At 45.9% G+C, this 19541-nt stretch overlaps 1 protein-coding gene across 2 annotated transcripts in view; it reads left to right on the forward strand.

Moving 5' to 3' along the window:
- The window catches only part of CHN2 (chimerin 2), a 300935-nt gene that overhangs the window by 256730 nt on the left and 24664 nt on the right, over positions 1 to 19541 (forward strand). Inside the window, exon 7 of one of the 2 annotated variants that reach the window (XM_030308162.1) lies at positions 8795 to 8872. In XM_030308162.1, the coding sequence (XP_030164022.1) occupies positions 8795 to 8872 (78 nt within the window). Of the gene's footprint in view, positions 1 to 8458; positions 8738 to 8794; positions 8873 to 19541 lie in introns of those variants that run through there. The other variant, XM_030308164.1, reaches the window with a different exon arrangement.

Genomic DNA, 19541 nt, shown 5'->3' on the forward strand with positions numbered 1-19541 from the left:
GCCATCAGAAATAAAACCCTCTTCTTCTCGGACCACGGCGCAGCAGGCTTGGAGGTCGCCAGGAGTTTTAGGAGTCGGCCAGGGCAGCTGGTGGTACCTGATATTTTCAGTGGACTCCGATAGAGCCAGGATCCTGCCTCTCTGATGAGGGCCTGGGCAGGAGGGATGGCAGGGTGCCCCCCCCCCGCCCTCTCTCGTTTCTTTAGCAGTCATGGGGATGGGTTTGCAGTTCCCTCATATCCCTGGGTTGTCTTCTTCCTCTTTCAGGGCTGAAAACCACAAGCAGAGAATACAGCAAACACAGGGAAGTTCTGAGGGGGAGCAAGGAAAGATTCATCTGGCCTAGTAGTTTTCAGAGTTCATGGGATCAGTTAGGCTGGGCTTAGTGGCATTAAGAAAAGAAAACTGGCCCTTTGATTATCATTCAATAATTGGGGCTACTCTTCACTTAGAATTTCTGTTTTTTTCACTGACCAACAGGAATAGAGAGGCAGATCTAGGATGCCCCAGCAAAAACCTTATTGCCTACCTCTTATCCACTAGTCCTATATATGTACATGCATATGCGTGTGTGTGTGTGTGTGTGTGTGTGTGTGTGTGTGTGTATGCATGTATATATTTTTTTCATTTCAAGCTGACTGAATGCCTGCAGCATCTTAGCCGAGTGTCTCTGGGCGGGACTTCGTGTTTTGTGGCTTTGAAGAAATACCGTGCAGTCCAGACTCATCACCCAGCTCCAGAACCCCAGACATGTGTGTGGGAAGTGAACTGAGGGTCTAAGAAAAATACGAGAACATGCTGACTCTTGTAAAACTTGTAAGTCATTTTAATGCAAGGCAAGAAAAGTAGAAAGATGCAAAAAAAAAAAAATGAGTATTTACTTTTCATGCAACAAAACTTTCATGAGTGCCAAGCTAGGGTTGGTGTCCTGCTAATCCCTCGAGATGCGTTAATAGAAGAACTGTAGGGAGTGTGCCATTTTAAAAGTTTTTAAAGAGGTCCCTGGGAGCAGAGAGGAGAAACTAGTCCTTGTGTCAGTGAGCAGTTAGCCACCGCTGTGGATCCACTAGAACCAAAGTGTCAGGGATTCCCATGGAAAGAAAACCAAGACACTGGCTTCTCTTCCCCTGGACATTGCCTGTTAGGACCTCAGTTTCCTTAACTGTCAGATGACGATAATGACACCCCCTCCACCTTCCTCGTAGAGGAACGATATCATATCATACAATGTACCCCACAAATACGTGATGCTACTTTTATGCTCGTGCCAAGCCTGGTTGTGTCCCTTAAGGCCTGATCCTGCAGGGTCTCCCTGTTTCCAGGGCCCCATCTTGTGACACCAGAAGCCTGACAACTTGGTCAAAAGGAGACCTAAAGAGCATGGCACCTGGATTTTATTTATGTGCTCATTTATTCATTCATTCATTCATTCATTCATTCATTGCATGCAAGCAGGGGAGGAGCAGAGGGAGCAGGAGAGAGAGAATCTTAAGCAGGGTCCACGCCCAGCGCTGGTCGGGGCCAGGCGACTCAGGGCTCTATCTCACACACCATGAGATCAAGACCTGAGCCGAAATCAAGAGTCCGACGCTTAACCAACTGAGCCACCCAGGTGCCCTGACCCCTGGATTTTATGTCAAAGACTCGCAGAAGTAAAATGACTAGGTAGACCGGCAGTGATGTGGCCCTCTGACATCAAGATATTTTATAGCCATGGACGTTCATTCATTCATCCAGTGAAATTTACTAAGAGCCTACTTTGTGCCAGGGGCGAAGTATGGCCCGGGGGTCTTATTTGTGATGAAAGCACACGCAGCTCCTGATGTCATAAAGCTAGTCGTCTAGCAGGGGTCATGGATAATAATTTTAAAAGCATACTAATAGCTTATGGTTATGACTTCTCAAGGTGACAGGAGGAAAGGGATCGGAGGCAAGGCTGGAAAGGTGGCAGGACCGGACGCGGGCCCCTGTAGGTCATGGTATGGATTTTTGCTTTTAGCTTAAAAATCCATGGAGGTTTTAAGCAGCACAGTGGGAGGTGGGGGTGGGGTGGCATAGAATCATGGTCACACTTTGTGTTTGAAAAGGTATTGATTCCTTTGCGGGAGGGGAGGGCGTTCACTAAGCATTTACCGCGTGGATATCTCCATCTTCTCTAACCATCCCCTGGGTTGAAGCACTTGGGATTAGTGCCTCGGCTTTCCATGCCGGGAGCGTTTTAGAATCCCCTGGAGGATTTTTTAAAATCCAGGGTCCATCCCCAGAAATCTGGATTTAATTGGTCAGAGATGGAATTGGAACATGGCTTTTGTTTCTTTGTTTGTTCCCAGGTGATTCTAAGTATCTTCAAGGTTGAGACCGATAGGTTCAGTGGAAAGCACAAAATGGGTCCTCAAAGTGTGGTCCCAACATCAGCATCACCTGGGAGGCTGTTAGAGATGCAGATTCTTAGGCCTGATCTCCCATTGATGGAGTCAGAAATGCTGAGGCTAGGGCCCAACAGTCTGTGTTTTAACAAGCCTTCTGGGGGTTCTGAGGTTGACCCCAGGGTAAGAAGCACTAAACGGTAGAGGGGTCACAGGGGAGAGAACCCAGAGCCTGGATCTGATTCTAGATCTAGCTGTAGAGAAGCCCTGTGATGGGATGGGAGCGAAGGGCACACAAATCATTAAACTTCTCTGACCCTCAGTTTCTCACCTGTGAAAAGAGCAGGCAGGATTGGACGAGCCCAAAGGTGGTCTATGATGTTAAGGATTTATTATCTGGGCACACTAAACCCAAGAAAGTTTTTATAAGGTACTTTTACAAAATCTATATATTTTTTTCCTTTTTTTCAAGTTTTATTTAAATTCTAGTTAGTTAACATATAGGATAAAATTGGTTTTTCAGGTGTAGAATTGAGTGATTCATCACTTACATACGTACAACACCCAATGCTCATCACAAGTGCCCTCCTTAATACCCTACAAAATCTGTCTTTCTATATAATGGCAGTAGAATGTAGTCATTGTAGGAAACTCAAAAAGTACAGAAAAGAAAGAAGAAAGTAAATGTCATTTAAAATATCTTCACCCAGAGATGACGGTTTCTTTCCTCCAACAGTAAGCTATGCTGGAGATATTCTGGTGTGTTTTCTTCAGATATTCTCCGTGAATGTACTTAAAAAAGTGAGAGTCATACTAAATATGTTTCAAGAGGCTAGTTCTTACCCAACTATTATCTCAGGAGCATATCCCTTCATCATTAACAGTTATTTTAATCATCTTTGTTAGTGCCTACGTGATAGTCCATTACATGTTTTTACACCATAATTTAACCTCTCCCTATCGCGTGGGTAAGCCTTTTCTCATTGCTTGATACTATTGTTACGATGAATATCTATCTCTTTACCTATGTATCTTTTCTACTTAATTCTTGGTCTGAAGACCTTCTTAAGAGAATCCTGGAAATACAATCATCGGATCAATACACATGAGACATTTGATACGTTGCCAACTTTTCCCCCCAGACTCGAGCTACTTCACGCAGACATAGCCAAGTATCAGAGAGCTCTCCTCACGACCCCCCTCGCCAGCCTTAATAGTATTGATTTTCATTTCCTATACCTCCACGAGGCAACAGCTGCCTATAGCTGCAGGGTAGTGTTTGCATCAGGGGCAGAGGTCAGGCTTTCTCGCTCCCTAAGGGGGACTCAGACTCCAGGGACAGAGAAGTGAGAGAGGCCCCAGGAACGTAAGAGCTGGGGCTGGAAGAGTAAAGAGAGACTCACCAGGGATGGATGGTGACATTTTCAATGAACCCTCCTAAAAACGCAGAGTGGACTTTACTTGAAGTCTGTGGAAGAATTGCAGATTGGTGAGAAATCACCTTTTCTAGAAATTGGTACTAAATGAGGCAAAATGTCATGGTCCCCAGAGGTGGGCTTGCCTGAGCCAAAGTGGAGAGGGGCTATTGGGTGGATGAATTCTGAGGTCCCGTCTGGGTTTATGATGCTAGGTGACTAAAGTCAGCACAGAGGGAAGGGTATGCCTCTTTCTCCCACCATCTTTCTCTCCTGGGCACTTTACATGCACACAAGCACCCCATTGGGTTTCGTTTTCCCACGTCTTCCTGCCCACCGACCCACCATTGCCCCCCTCTCTTCATCTGACACCCTTCCAACTGCCTTCTTGTTACCTGATTCTTTCTTGGCTTTGGGATCCAAACCATAGAAAAAAGGACAGTGAGAGGCCATAAAAAATAGAATCCCAACCCTTATTTATAAAAAGGAAAAAAGGAAGTGGTAAGCTTATTTCACTATTTATTTATAGTCCCACCTACTTCCAAAAGTATCTTAAGTAGTGCCTGCTTTGGAAGAAGCCTCAGGGAAAACAACATTCTCCTCTGTAAAAACCAGACCAGGAACACCAGGCCTGGGAGTTGCTAATGGTTAACAAGGGAGATGAGAGTAATTTTGGCATTTAACCCCTGGATGTTTTTAAATGTGGGCATTATTTGAATGAGGCTGTTTAGAGGGTGATTAAAAGCATAGATTGATTATTTACCCAAAACAACTGAAAATAGGTGTTCAAGCAGAAACTTATTAGCAGCATTATTTACAAACAGCCAAAAGGTGAAAATAACCCAAATCATCAACAAAATGTATTATATCCACACAATGGATTGTTATTCAGCAAAAGTCAGTGAAGTATTGATACATGCTCTGATACAGATGAACCTTGAAAACATTTTCCTAAGTGAAGGAAGGCAGACACAAAAGGCCATATATCGCACGATTCCATTTATATGAAATGTTCAGAATAGGTAAATCCATAGAGATGGAAAGCAGATTGTGGTGACCAGGGGCCTGAGGAAGAGGGGAACGGTGAGGGACTGCTTAATGGGTATGGAGTCTCATGTTGGATGATGGAATGTTCTGGAACTAGATAGTGGTAATGATTGCAGAATATTGTGAATGTACTTAATGCCACTGAATTGCTGAATTGTACACTTTAAAATGGCTAAAATGGTAAATTTTGTTATGTGTATCGAATCACGATAAAAAATAAACGTATTCTTAGCAAAAAAAAAAAAAAAAAAAAAAAAAAAAAAAACAACCCAGACCTAGTTAGCTGTGCCTGGGTTCTAATCCCAGCTGCCCAGTTCCTCTCTGTAAAGTGGGGATAACTATAACAGTACCTACCTCATAAATCTTAAATGAGTCAAGTTACGTGAAGTACATACGTGCCACATGGGAAGCGTACTGTAAATATTTGTGTTATTAACCTAACCCAGCTATTCTCCACTGGGGGCAGTGCTGCCTCAGAGGAAAACTTGGCAATGTCTGGAAAGATGGTTGATCACCACCGTTGGGCGTTCTGATGGCATCTGTGAGTAGAGGCAAGGGGTGCCACTCACCGTCCTACGATGCACAGGACAGCCTCCCCCAACAGAGGATTATCTGGTCCCAAATGTCAGTGGTTCCAAGGTGGAGAATCCCTCATTTAAACTGAGCATGCGGGGAAATGTGCTCCCTCCAACGGACGTGTGGCTAAAAATAGGTCAGACAGAAATTTTTGTTCGAAAGGACTGCCCGCCAAAGTGCGACGTGCCCACCATGTATAGAGAACATGTATTAGTCATTGTGGGGGATATAAAAGAGGCCAAGGCACCGTCCTGGAGATACTTGGGTGAAGAAAATCTCTGTGTGATGGAATTATCTGAGAGGGAAGTTTTACCAAGAGATGTTTGTAATCATTTTTCCTGTAGTAGATGGGTGATCTGGGGTCATCCACCCTACACACAATAATGCTCACTCAAATGCCAGCACTTCTGGTTTCTTGTAAAGATGCATCTTAAGTGACCAGTGTGTGCAGCTCCTTCACGCCATCTGAATGGGTCTTATGTTTGGGTAAATTGTATGGAACAAAGATCTGAAAAACAAATCACTGTCACGAATAGAGATCAAAATTTCTTGTTGGAAGGGCACAGACACGAGAAAGTATCAAATTTCCTTATATTCAACCGCCATATCCCAAAAGGAGAAAGGAGACCCGTTTTCCCACTTTCCGTTTAAAGAGGTGTCTTATCAGATTCTAAAACCGTATCCCCGTATGATTAGCCTCGTGTAGGTCACAGACTCAGTTCTTACACAGAACGGCTCACCGTCTAAAGGTCTCTGTGGACCTGCCAGCAGTGAAGACTTGGGGAAGGACCCTTGTTCCTTCTTTTTGCCTTTAGGCTAAGGATTACAAGCCTTTCAAAGATCTGCCATGCCTTCACGCAGTCCCTGTGGATGGCAGATGTCCTTTCCAGGGGGGCAATGGGAAGGAGGAGTCTGGTGGGGCCCATCAGGAAGGCAGCTCCCTGGAGGTTCAGGTCCTTGGAAGCTACTGCATGGTGATGGGGGATCATAGGTACATCTTGGCAACTTACAGTCACTGCCTACCATGGCAAGGAATTATATTAGATACTCTTGATGGTGAATTTGACATAGAACGTGTCACAGTGACTTCTCAATAGGGCAAGGACAGGTATAAAGCACTCTAATGTAAGACAGAAAGGGACGACGTGCAAGAAGGAAAATGTGGGGGAAACCCTATGGGATCTCAGAGGAGCGTGTTGGCTTCTGGTGGGGAGTTTGGAGAAGCCCTTTTCGGAGAGGGCGGCATGTGGGTGAGAATGCGAATGTTTTGGGGCACCTGGACTTGTAAAATGATACCGCAGTATGCTAAAGAACGGAGCCGGCCACCCAGGTGAGTGTGTCAGAGAGAGACTTTGTAGGATTTGTGGAGGGGAGTGGAGAGAAAGGCGTGAGCTGGGTAGATGGAGATGAGCTCGTGAAAAACCCCCCATGCCCCAACACCATTAGGCCGTGGAGAGTCACTGACACTTTCTGAACAGGTATAAATGGACTAGGAAGACGACTATACAGCTGGGTGTGAGGTGTGCTGCGGAGAGAGCGTGGGGCAAGAAGGGGAAGAGGGGGCAGGCTTGTTAGAGCAGGACACGACGGCAGGATGTGGCACCACATCGGCTCCCTTGGGCGCCAGGACTGGGTATTCGGGAACCCAGGTGCTGGACACAGATACTCTGGGCTCTAGTCCCGGGCTGTGCCCCGTAAGCCAAGGGCACGTCCTCAGGCAAATCGCTTCACCTCTCGGTGCCTCAATCTCTTCATCCAAAAACATGGGAAGAGAAGTCTTGTTTGTCATACACATGAGCTGCACAGTAAATGAGTAAGGGCGTCTAATACGCTCTGAATATTGTCTGGCCCAATAATGATATCGTGCTCAGTGGTTCAACATAAAGTTGGCTCTTATAATCCCTGAAGGTAACAAGGATGACCTGGAAGGATGCCCTTCTGAACCAAGGTGGAATGACGGTCGTTGTCAGGAATAAAGAAGTACACGCGAAAACACTGACCTTGCATGATTCTTCACAAGGCTGCTTGGAGGGGCTGGGGTGTGGGGCCATGTGTCAGTAGAAGACAGGATGGCTTCCGTAGACTGTATATCTACATGACGGTCCAGCCCTCTGCACTCTCCTTGCGCCCTCGTTCCAACAGCATTGATTTTACCATCAGGCATCGGCTGCATTAACTTTTGTCAGCAGATCAGGAGTACTCCCAAGACACAATCATTTCCTCACTGCTCTAGTGGAGAGACCCGGGACTAAAAACTTTAGTCCCTAGTGAGACCATCAAACAGATGAAGCTTGAAAACCCATCGGGAGCATCAGGCTTAGGCCCTAAAAGAATGAACATTGAAGGGGTTATAGTTCAAATAAAAGCGACCTTGATGTTTAGGTTTGAATGAAGGAATAGTGACTTGTCTGCATGCGTGCGGAGATTGGCGGGGGAAGAGACACAGGAGGGTGCCTTGGAGCAATACACCCTACCTTTTATGCCGAAACTCTGGTTGTAGATAGAACTCTGTGCTGAAGTGCTATGCTTTTTCTGTGACCCATTCACTTTTTAGACTGTTCTAATTCACAGCACACAGAAGAATAAAAATTAAGCTTCGAGTGCTAGGGCAGATTTTTTTTTTCTAAAGGGAGGCGAGCTTTATCCCTATAAGATTAAACAATCATCAGGGTTTAAAAGGTTTAATCTGCCGGCGTTCAGCCCAGGATGGGGCTCAGAGCCCCCAGAATAATTGGATACAGCGTCGGGCTTTGAACATCGGAACTAGTTGTGTGTGTGTGTGTGTGTGTGTGTGTGTGTGTGTGTGTGTGTGTGTGTGTGAAAGAGAGAGAGAGAGAGGGAGGGAGGGAGGGAGAGAAATGTGCAAGCAAGCACGAGAGGTCTCTCCCGTGGCAGGAGGAATAAAGCTGCCTGCCCCTGCCTCCTCCATTGAGCCCTCAGTGGCGACAGGATACAGCTTCTGGGGACTGCTGTGCTCATGAATGTGTGCTATTGTTCCAGGCACACGTCGGCCTCAAGAAATAGCACAAAACAGCCCCGTCCTTATTCAGATGCAGAACCCCCTCCATCACTCAAACCAGCCTTTCCAGGTCACATGCCGGAGGCCTCTGCAGACAGGACGCAGCTGCCTCAAATCTGCTGCCTAACATTAGCCGCGGTTCAAAAAACCTGACGGCTCTGAGCTTCACGGGGGAAACTAGAAAGATGTGGGGTCCAGGCGCTAGGTTCTCCGAGGAACTGTGGCTGGAGAATGAGAAAAAATGTGCTGTGGTTCGGAAGCCTAAGCAAGGCAGGAAACGCCAGGAGCTGTTGGCCGTGGCCTTGGGGGTGAAGGTGGGAGTCAAAGGCAGTTTTCTTTGGCCCCCTCTCAGACTCTTTGCCTGTTCACAGATCTCGTCCCTGGTCCGAAGGGCCGCCCTCACGCACAACGACAACCACTTCAACTATGAGAAGACACACAACTTCAAGGTAAGCAAGCCTCTGCGCTCTTTCTTCTGTTACTAAAGGGCAGGTGGAGAGGTGCGGTTGATGGTTTCCGTCCCCTCTTTGATTATAAAGTAATGAGACAGCAGATTCCTTTGCTTTCCACATCTAGTTGCGTGCACAACATGAGACCTTTGCTTTGTATCAAACTGGAGACCTCAGACAGCCATTTGCCTGATGCCTAGAAACACCTATATGTATGTTAACTTAGTCCTGGAGACCTGGGCTCATTTCCTCTCCATATCCCCCCGCCCCGTCCAGCGGGAGAAGAGCAGAGCACGCCCGATCTCTGCCACTGGGAGATCTTCTGATGAACATCGAGCGGTACTTTTCCACTCGGAGTGGCTCTAAAGAATATTGCTGTCTCTGAGGCACAGAAAACCATTGCCCATTTCACATTCTGTGTTTTGTCTTTGTTTTCAGGGATGCTAACTCCTCTGGTTTATGTGTAGACGGCTGTGAATAGGACGGGAGATGCCATCCAGTAGCTTTTGCTTGTGCTCTGGGTACGGGTTGAGGGGGGAGCACCCCAGCAGCCTTGCCAGGCTCCCCTCTCGGCACAGCCTTGATCCTACTCACCAGACCAAACAAAAAGATATGAGAAGCTGGTGGGAGCTTTAGTGCATACTCCCACTTGTGTTTGTAAACTGGAAATACTGCTATCTTCATTTCAGACTAGCCCTTGTAGAAAAAGAAAAGAAAAAAAAAAACAAAAAACGGCCTACCATCAGAAATCACGGCCTATTTCCTTTGCCCTAATGTGTTTTCCAAGAAATGGCTGGAGGAGATTCCGATGCCAAATTGCCTGGCTGGAGATGTGGTTGAGTGGAGGGGACACAGTGAGAGGTTTTGCCCCAGCAAATGGGCTGACATTTAGACACTGGTGAGAGTGGAGACTGAAGGATCCAGGAAGAAAAGAAGAGGCGGGGGCGGCAAATTGTGAATTGTCTTCTTTTAAAAAAAAATTTTTTTTTAATGTTTATTTATTTTTGAGACAGAGAGAGACAGAGCATGAGCGGGGGAGGGGCAGAGAGAGAGGGAGACACAGAATTCGAGGCAGGCTCCAGGCTCCGGGCCGTCAGCACAGAGCCCGACGTGGGGCTCGAACTCGTCAACCGCAAGATCATGACCTGAGCCAAAGGTGGACGCTCAACCGACTGAGCCACCCAGGCGCCCCGTGAATAGTCTTCTTTTTTTAAACTCGTTTCCTTTAGGACCAGTAGCCCAAGTAACTGTTGAAGGGACTAGATAGCCCTTCACCAGAGGTGACCAGGGAAACCTATTTTATTCTGTCGATTTTCAATTCTTTGTAAGGACAGATATGTGTCTATTAAGTAAACACTCGTATCTCTCGGGTCCGTTTGCCCTGCTGCTAAAGCGAGGGGCTTGGGCATCTGCGTGCTGTAATTGAGCTGAGGAATGGAATTATTCAGCCCTCCATATTTAGCCTGAGGATGAAGACTTGTATTCTATAGATCCCCACTGACGCCAAGGCTCTAGATATTTCTCCTGTGGCTGAATAGTGACGGCTCTCATGGGGAGTGCAGAAAGCCTCGTGTTTTTTTCTCTTTTCTGTTTTCTGTATTTACCCTTATTAATTTTTTTTGTCTTAAGAAAATGTTTTTCTGACTTTGGGCAGAAATCCTGGTTCTTTGCATCCTGTGGATGTACTACCACGGGTTGGGAAGGTGGATCTTCTTGGACTTGGCAAATTCTTTTCCTTCCTCTTGAACACACCAGCGCTTCTGGCTTTGAGATGGAATTGGAATTCTGCCCTCACCGCGATACGTGCTTGCATGGGGATAGCTTCTCCCTCGGCGTACCGTGCCTGGGCTTGTGTCTCGCGACAACTAAATGTTTGGTCGATGTACACTTCCAAAACTGATTTCGGTTTTTTTAATCTTAGATCTCTGATTGGGAAAGGAGGACATTTGAAGCAAAAAAGGCAGCTGAGACTTAGTTTCCTACATAGTGCTGTTGCTAACACGTGATCTGTATTAATTAATTATTTACCACTGGAATCCATCAACAGCTCTTTCAGTGTTTGCTGGAAAAGTCAGTATCTACTCGGTGTGATCCCTTCTAACTTACAGCTATCGAGAGAAGAAAAGGTAGAGAGCAGACAAGTTGTTAGGGGAAAGTACGCGTTTCTCTTCCGTGTGTAAATAGACGTCTTCAAGACATGGCAGACCCTTGAGTCTCTGTGTCCGTTGACCGTGGCTTTCAATGGTACTGCCCGTGCCACTGTCCTGAAGGATGAGTGGCAGGGCCGGGAGGGGGTGGTTTCCTCTGTCACTCCTCACCCCTGCCACCCTCATTCAGCCCTCTCCTCACCCCCAACCAATTTGAAGTGGAAATTTTGCATGGTCTTTAGAGGAATACTCCAAAAGCTGGTCAGTGCTATAAATAGAGCAGTGGGTTTTTAGTAATCACCACTGAATCAACCAAACAAAGAAAAACTCTTATCAAAAGGCCCCTGCCATCTGCTTGAAATCAGCATAAAATTAAGACATAAAACACAAACTTGTTCTTTATGCTGACATCTAAGAGGCTTTGTGCAGAAACTCTTGATTTGTAATTCGGGTTATTATTTTAGAGTACTACGTGATTAGTATAGCGTAAGTGTTCAATACAAAAAACAAGTAATCGCATTTTCACGCTCATCAGCAAATAAGGTTTGCTAGACCCTGGCTGTGCTCTTGCCTAGGGGGGTCCTACGAGAGATTCCAATCTGCCAGCGGATCTAAATGTCTCACCCCACAACCAGATTTTTTTGCCCCAGTGAGGACTATGCCTCCAGGTAAAAAGCGGCCTCCTGGCTCTCTCCAGAAACTTCATGAAGAGGAATGAATAGAAACTCCCACCCCTATACACAGTTGGGAACTTAACTGCCAGAAAGCCCCCAGGCACTGCTCCTAGGTGCCTACCTACTGTCCTTGTTGTTTAAACAAAGCATGTCTAAAAAAAAATTTTTTTTTAATTAAAAAATAAAAAAAATAAACAAATCATGTCTAGGAAAAGACAGAAGTTAGCTCTGGGAAGAAAAGCTTTTGGAAGCAAATTAAACTTACACTTCCTCTCATGCAATAATTATGTACTTTTCATATGCAGATATAGTTGTTGCTCTTTTAAATCCTAAATTCTCTGGGATTACTTGCACATACTGGGAATTAGGCATTTGTTGAAGAAATTATGAAATTGACAGGATCTTATCAAAAATGAAAACCCTTTGATAAAGGAAGAGACACTCCTTTAACTCATTTTATATCTGCATCTCTGTTTATCTAGTAGGACACTCTCCTGTACGTAGAATATCTCTCTTTGAGATGGTCTACCCTAATAACACCTTTTGGCTAAGCTCCAAAATCCCCAGAGCCCCAACAATCTGGACGGCTGTCCTTCCTTCCTTCTCCACTTTAGCACAGCAATGATGTAGCAATGGTCAGCTTAGTACTCCTGGCCATAGCTTGACCTTTGGAAAAGAGCTTAGTTCTATGAGCCTCAGTTTCCTTATCTATAGAATGGGAGTGTTGTAAGGCTTAAAGAATACATGTAAATCACTTATAGTTCGTGGCACCCAGTAAGGTTAGCTTCTATTATTATTTTACTATTCATCTTTTAGTCTCTCTCATCTCTTGCGCTGTAATGTTCAGCTTTCTCTGTCTCTATAGTTCTTATTTTCTTTTTTTTGTATTTATTTAGAGAGAGAGAGCGTGTATGAGTGGGGGAGAGGCAGAGAGTGAAAGGGAGAGAAAGAGAGAGAGAAATCCCAAGTAGGCTCCGTGCTGTCTGTGTAGAACCCGACTCGGCGCTCCATCTCACAAACCATGAGATTATGACCTGAGCCGAAATCAAGAGTTGGACGCTTAATCGACTGAGCCATCCAAGCACCCCGTTTCTTTTTTTCTACCCTTACTTCTCCATGCCCTTCTTTCCTTTTTTCTATCGTCTGTTTCTTCCACTCTCATTAACTACATGTAACAGAAAAATGCAAGAGTGCTCTGGGCAATGCAAATGACATGAACGAAAACTTGGGAATCAGAAATGAGCCAGGAGTGAACAGGGTGCTCCCTGTTCGGGAGACCATCGAGGAGGGAGGTGCTCACTTCACATCTGGGGTGGGCCAGATCCAGGGAGACGGATGACCCTGGGCATTTTCTCCATTCATCCCACTCGGTGCTCAGCCCTCCCAGTCTGCATGTGCGCATACATCACTCCTTCCTTCTACTGAATTCTCTCCCTCCACCCAAACATTGCAGGACCACTCTTCTCTCCTTACATGGAATATGGATGGAGAGCAGAGGTCCAGAAAATTCTAAAAGTTGAAAAGCAAACCACTCGGCCCCACCCCACATTTCCCATCCCCTGTCCACCTCCCCGCCCTTGCCCCGTCCCTCCCCTTCCATCCCCTTCCTGTCCCCCACCCATCCCTTGCCCAGCCTCCTCCCAGCTTTACTTTTCTCCATAGCACTGACCACTGGCACGGTACGTATTTACTTGTAGGCTCGCCTTCCCCTTACCAGCCGGAAACACTCACCCTTGGGGCTAGGGACAGGGGTTCGGGTCTGTTTTCCTTTTGCAGAAACCCCAGTGTCCAGGACAGGGCCTGGCCCAGAGCAGGCTGTCAGTAGATATTGGCTGAAAGGACGTGTAGCAGACATCTCACGGCCTTGTCTACCTAAGACTGCACGTTCTCTCCCCACTGGCCACCCCACCGTACGGTTTGCCCTTGGGCATAGCTTATTACACTTGTGTTAGCTGTGCTCAAGCCCTCGCAGGTGTGGGCCCTTGCCAGGTCCGCTAGGCTGTGCCAGAGAGACGGATCGTATCAGGGTGTGCCAGGCCAGCCCTCCTTCCCCATCTGGCCAGCGGGTCTGGCCGGGCAGGGCTGCCCAGTGTCTTATACAGGGGGGAAGGGGAGGAGACTCATGCCCGGGCTCACTGTTGTTGTCCCAGCTTCTTGTGTGGCGACTCTCAAAAGTGGCCCAGTCTGGACAGAAGTTAAATGGTTTCTCAGCGTACCCTTTTGTGTCCCCCACTCTCTGTAGACCAAGGCTACATCAGTAGCACCCAGTTCCCACGTCCACGAGGGATACAAGCAAGCTCGTTCAGCAGGTTCCTTGTGCACCTGCCTCCCCAACGCATAAGATCATGGGATCCTGCACCAGGGTTCAGGAGTGGAGCTGTGGCCAGGGCACCTGTCCAGGGACAGCACCACCACCTTGCCATTGGGGTCATGTGGCCCATTCACGGTTTCTGTGCCTATCATTCCTTTTTGCATTCTCATCAGTCAGTGGTCATGTGCTTTGGAACAAGACATCTGTGCTTTCCATATGCAAACCCCTCTCTTTTCCTTGTCCTTGACTTCATAAGGACGTGTGAGCCCTTCTTTGTCCCTACTGCTTTGCCTGTCTTGTGTTCTCGTGGGCACGCAGTGGCCCAGTGCCCTTTGCTGCCCGTGCCGATCCCACTTCTTTGTGCTCCGGCAACGGGGCCAGTTGGATGTTACACCTGCAGGAATCAGCTTCAGAAAAGGCCATTTGGGCAGAAACGAGTGTGGAAGGAACCACTCAGAGGAAAAAGGCAGACTTCATCACCTTGGATATGAAATGAAAGACCCAGGGGCACCTGGGTGGCTCCGTCAGTTAAGCATCCGACTCTGCTTTGGGTCATGATCTCGCAGTTCATGGGTTCGAGCCCCACGTTGGGCTCTGGGCTGACAGCTCGGAGCCTGGAGCCTGCTTCAGATTGTGTGTGTGTGTGTGTGTGTGTGTGTGTGTGTGCGCGCGCGTGCCTGCCTGTCTGTCTGTCTGTCTGCCTGCCCTCCTCCCCTGGCTCACACGCTCTGTCTCTCTCTCTCTCTCTCTCTCTCTCTCTCTCTCTCTCTCTCTCAAAAATAAATAAGCATTAAAAATAATGTAAATGAGTCCTCTTGAAACCAATAGCACGATGCCTTTATCCAATGCAATTTCATTCATGGCAGGGATTTCAGGCAAGAGAGGAAACCATTTTTGGACACGGTTCTCACATAGGCGAGGGCCTTCTCTGCCTGCCAGGGTCTGACTAAAAGCTTGTCTTATTCCTCCTTGACCTGTTTTCATGTAAATATTGGAACACCGTCATTGTAAATCCTTTACAAACCATCGGAACCTGGTGGAAAGAGGATAGATTTTGACAACAAACCCTTGCTTAGGCCACACACCAGGGCGGTGGCTTGATCAAGCTGTTACACAAATGTAAATCATCTACTCATGAGTCTGACCCATATCAAGTGCTTAGCTGTTATGAATTTTATATTTTGTTTTATTCCAAAGAACATATCAAAGGGGCTATTCTAAATGACTAAATGGCTGATTCTGGCATTTTAAGTCCAGAGAAATACTCCTTTTGTGTTTTGTGAGGAGAAAAAGAAAAGCACCAATGATCACTGTGCATATTCGTTGGGTCTATTTCAAAGTTCTAAGATGGGGAAACTATTTAGATACGCAGTTTCTTATTCAGTGAATATGGACTGAGGGCCAACCCTGTGCCAGGCACTACCAGGTACAAGAAAGACCAGTGGAGACCTAAGAATGTGAGCTCCTCTTCCACTGGGAGGTGTTCAACCAGAGTGCTTCTCGCCTAGACATCTCGCAGGGTCTAGAGACATGTCTGATCCTTATAACTGGGATGTGCTAACGGGCTGTCTAGTAGAGGCGAGAGATTCTGCTAAACTTCCTGCGATGCCCAGCACATCCTACAAGTCCCGACCACAAAGAGTGATCTGGCCCCGACGTCAGTGGTGCTGGGACCGAGAAAACACGCACTAGACCATGGAGAAGCACTAGAGGATTGGAGGGCAGGGCATTGTCACAAGAATATTGGTGCTGATACCCTGATAAACCTGGGAGGAAGGGACCACTAGCTCATGTCACTTTATGCAGTGGGGAGATACCCGAAAAACTTTGTGGCAATCAGTGTCCTCGAAATTAAATCCTTTTTTAAGCCTACGAGAACAGCTGCTGAACAGACAGATCTGGGGGGTGAGTGGTATCTCGGTTGACACACCCAGCCCTCTGGCACCTCTACTGAGCAGGCTTCTGGGGGGCAGGGGCGGGGGGGGGGGTCCTAGTCGTCTGTCACAGACCAAGCGATTCCCCTCGGATATTTACATTACATCTGAAAAGGTTCACGTCAAGGTCATTATTTCATCTGGTCTTGCAAGAGGGAAAAGTCCAAAGTTTAACCTAATTTCTCATGAGTTAATTTGTCACATGATTATGAGAAAAGCAGTAGATGACAGGAAGAACCCTTGGCTGAGCCCGGGAGGCCAAGTGCAGCTGACCCTCTGGGTGACTACAGACAAGCCCTTGGGGTAACTCTGGGCAGAAGCTGGACTACATGACCCCCAAAACCCAGCAACTTATAGCTGGAAGTGATGTTAGCCACCTCCAGCCCCCTCTCCTATGCTAAGACAAAGCTGCCTTTGACCCAAAGAATCCTTTTTAAATCAAAAGAATAAAGTTCTCATTAAAAAAAAAATTTTTTTTTTAATGTTTATTTTTTAGAGACAGACAGACAGAATGCGAGTGGGGGAGGGACAGAGAGAGCGGGAGATACAGAATCTGAAGCAGGCTCCAGGCTCCCAGCTGTCAGCACAGAGCCCGACGCGGGGCTCGAACTCACGAACTGCGAGATCATGACCTGGGCCAAAGTCGGTTGCTTAACTGACTGAGCCACCCAGGCGCCCCTAAAGTTCTCATTTTTCATATAAACAATAAAAACAACCAGCTGAGGCGATGTGGTTTTAGTTTATAGCAATGAATCTCTATCAGGGTTATTCTGCCCCTTGGGCACATTTGGCAAAGTCTGGAGACATTTGTGGCTGTTCCAGCTGACGGGTGCCACTGGCATCTAGTGGGTGGAGGCCAGGGATGCTGCTAAACAGCGTACAGTGATGATGATTTATCCAGCCCGAAATGTCCCTAGTGCCAAGGTTCAGAAATCTTGATGGCTGACGGACACGGAAAAGCACAACTTTCTCAAGTGTAGCGCGTCACAAAAAGCACTTTCTCTTTCTTACAGTCTAGAACCTGATCTGAGCTGATTACACACTTGGATGGGGTCTGCGCTGACCCATCGAAACACACTGGTTATGAAACCACGAGGGAATACTGCCTTCCAGATTCAGCAGATGTGAGACAAACAACATCCTGCTCATTTAGAGTCAAGTCAGGGGATACTCGCTGAACGCCTGAGATTTTTCTTGACAAATCTGGCTCTTGTTTGCACTAAGTGGCCATTCCTGGGCTATTTGTCAAACATACCTTATCTCCCGTAATATCATCTTTTTCTGTTTGGTGTGGTTTTGGAATCCCAGGCAGACCATGCCCAGTATAATGGTCTTGGACCGACATTCTTCCTGTCTGGGGTATTTTCTTCCTGTCTAGGGTATTTTAGTTACTGCCTTAAAGTTGGCAAAATGTCCTTTTTTCTGAAAAGATATTCTTGAAAATCAATAAACTTCACAGAATGGAAAAAGCTGATCAGTGATTTTTCAAGATAACGGGGTATTTCGTTGGGAGAGTAGCCATCATAACTCAACCCTAAACAGAATGCGTTCAGAGAGTGACCTCAGCCTTACATCTAGTCTACTGTTTAGAGATTGCCCTCACGGACCCAAAAGAAAATTGAACAATAGATCAGCCATGAAAATAAACAGTGGCCCATCACAAAGAGGAAATTAGGCAGTGGGCCTAAAATAATGTTTAACTAACTTTACGTTCCCCTCTGTCCCCATTTTGTTTTATTTCTGTGGGAATGTGCATTTGTGGGGACACAGAAGTTTTTTGCTATTCAGAAAATGTCTGTCTGCATTTGTTTGGCTGAAGAAAGGAGATCGAAGGCGGTGGGGATGTACTGATGGGAAAGGATGTTGGTAAATATGGGCAGGGCCAATAAGCATTAAATGCAATTTTGATATGCATCATTTTTTTTAATATTGCTAAAAAGTGAAATTTTAGAAAATCTATGCCTAGGATATCCTGTATTTTCCTGAAGCATTCATTAGGCTGGTTTCTATTTTGTCTGTGTAAAGTAAACAGACAAATTTATATAAAATTATATATATATAATATATATATATAAAGTTATATATATATAATTATATATGTATATATAAAATTATAGCTAGTCTCCTAATTTCTAAATATTCTATTTTCTTTCTTTTTTTAAACATTGTGTTTTCATTTTTACCCCAAGGTATGGAGATATTTCCCACGCAATTTCTTACCCACTGGAGATATTCCAGAAAAAAAAAATTGTCACCCCTTTTTTGCATGACCTTTCAAAAACCAAGCCCACCCTCACTGGCCTCTGGCGATGCTGTTTCCCATTCTTAGAATGTCCTCCCTAAGCCATCTGCCACCCCAGTCGACACAACTTCCCCACCAGATTCCGTCTTTCCCAGTCTGGTGAAGTCTTCTCCATCCTTGAAAACTCCGTTCAAGTATCATTTTCCCCCCCAGACTTCTCAGGAAGAATCTATTGTAATCTCTGTTATACTGCCATAGGATCATTATTTATGTTGCCTATTTATTCTTACAGATGAGATCTTTGAGCGCAGGGAGGTCTTTCCTCCTCTGATCCATCAGACTTTGTATCTCCAAAGACTAGTACAGTGCCAGGTTCAAAGTAAGCAGTCGGCGTGTAAGTCTGAGATACACGAGTGAATGATGAGTGGGTGGACAGGTGGATGACATAGGAAATAATTCATCTCTCTGACCTCCTTTTCCCACTAATTTGTAAAGCCACTTCTGAGATATACCAGTTCTCCTCGGATGTGTGACTTTGTGTCTGCCCTTTCTGCTCTATGCTACTGGTCTGGTGGCCCATCCTGCAGTGTTTTACTTTTTTGTTACTATAGAAGTCTTGGTGTATGGCCAGAGGTATTTTCCTACGTTCTTTTACTTATTCAAAATTATTGTGGCTAGGGGCGCCTGGGTGGCTCAGTCGGTTAAGCGTCCGACTTCGGCTCAGGTCATGATCTCAGGGTCTGTGAGTTCGAGCCCCGCGTCGGGCTCTGTGCTGATGGCTCAGAGCCTGGAGCCTGCTTTGGATTCTGTGTCTCCCTCTCTCTCTGGCCCTCCTCCACTCAGGCGCTCTCGCTCTCTCTCTCTCTCTCTCTCTCTCTCTCTCTCAAAGATAAACATTAAAAAAAAATAAAAACAAAATTATTGTGGCTAGCCTTTTCGACTTTATTCTTATGAGTTTTAGGACCATCTTGTCAGGTTTGGTGAAAAGTACCATGGAGATTTTGACTGAAATTATATTGGATTTATAGACTTTTGGAGGAGAACTGACATATTTATCACACTGAGTATTGCTGTGCAAGAATATAGACTATCTCTCTTCTTATTTATGTCGTTAGTGTCTTTAGTTATTTGCTAACTAGTTTAGATTTTGTTGTAAATGGAGTCCTTAATTTTATTGTTCAATAAAATGAGGTATTATTTATGTATAGTAATGCTTCTGATGTCTTTATATTGCTCTTAAATTAAGGAAACTTGATGGCCTGTTTCTTCTTTCAGTTATATATTTCTTTGTCTTACTTTATTATGCTGGCTAAATTCTTCAGGATAATGCCCAAGAGAAGTATTCATAGACCGCCCTATCT

This window comes from Lynx canadensis, chromosome A2 (genome assembly GCF_007474595.2).
Source record: "Lynx canadensis isolate LIC74 chromosome A2, mLynCan4.pri.v2, whole genome shotgun sequence".
NCBI lineage: Eukaryota > Metazoa > Chordata > Mammalia > Carnivora > Felidae > Lynx > Lynx canadensis.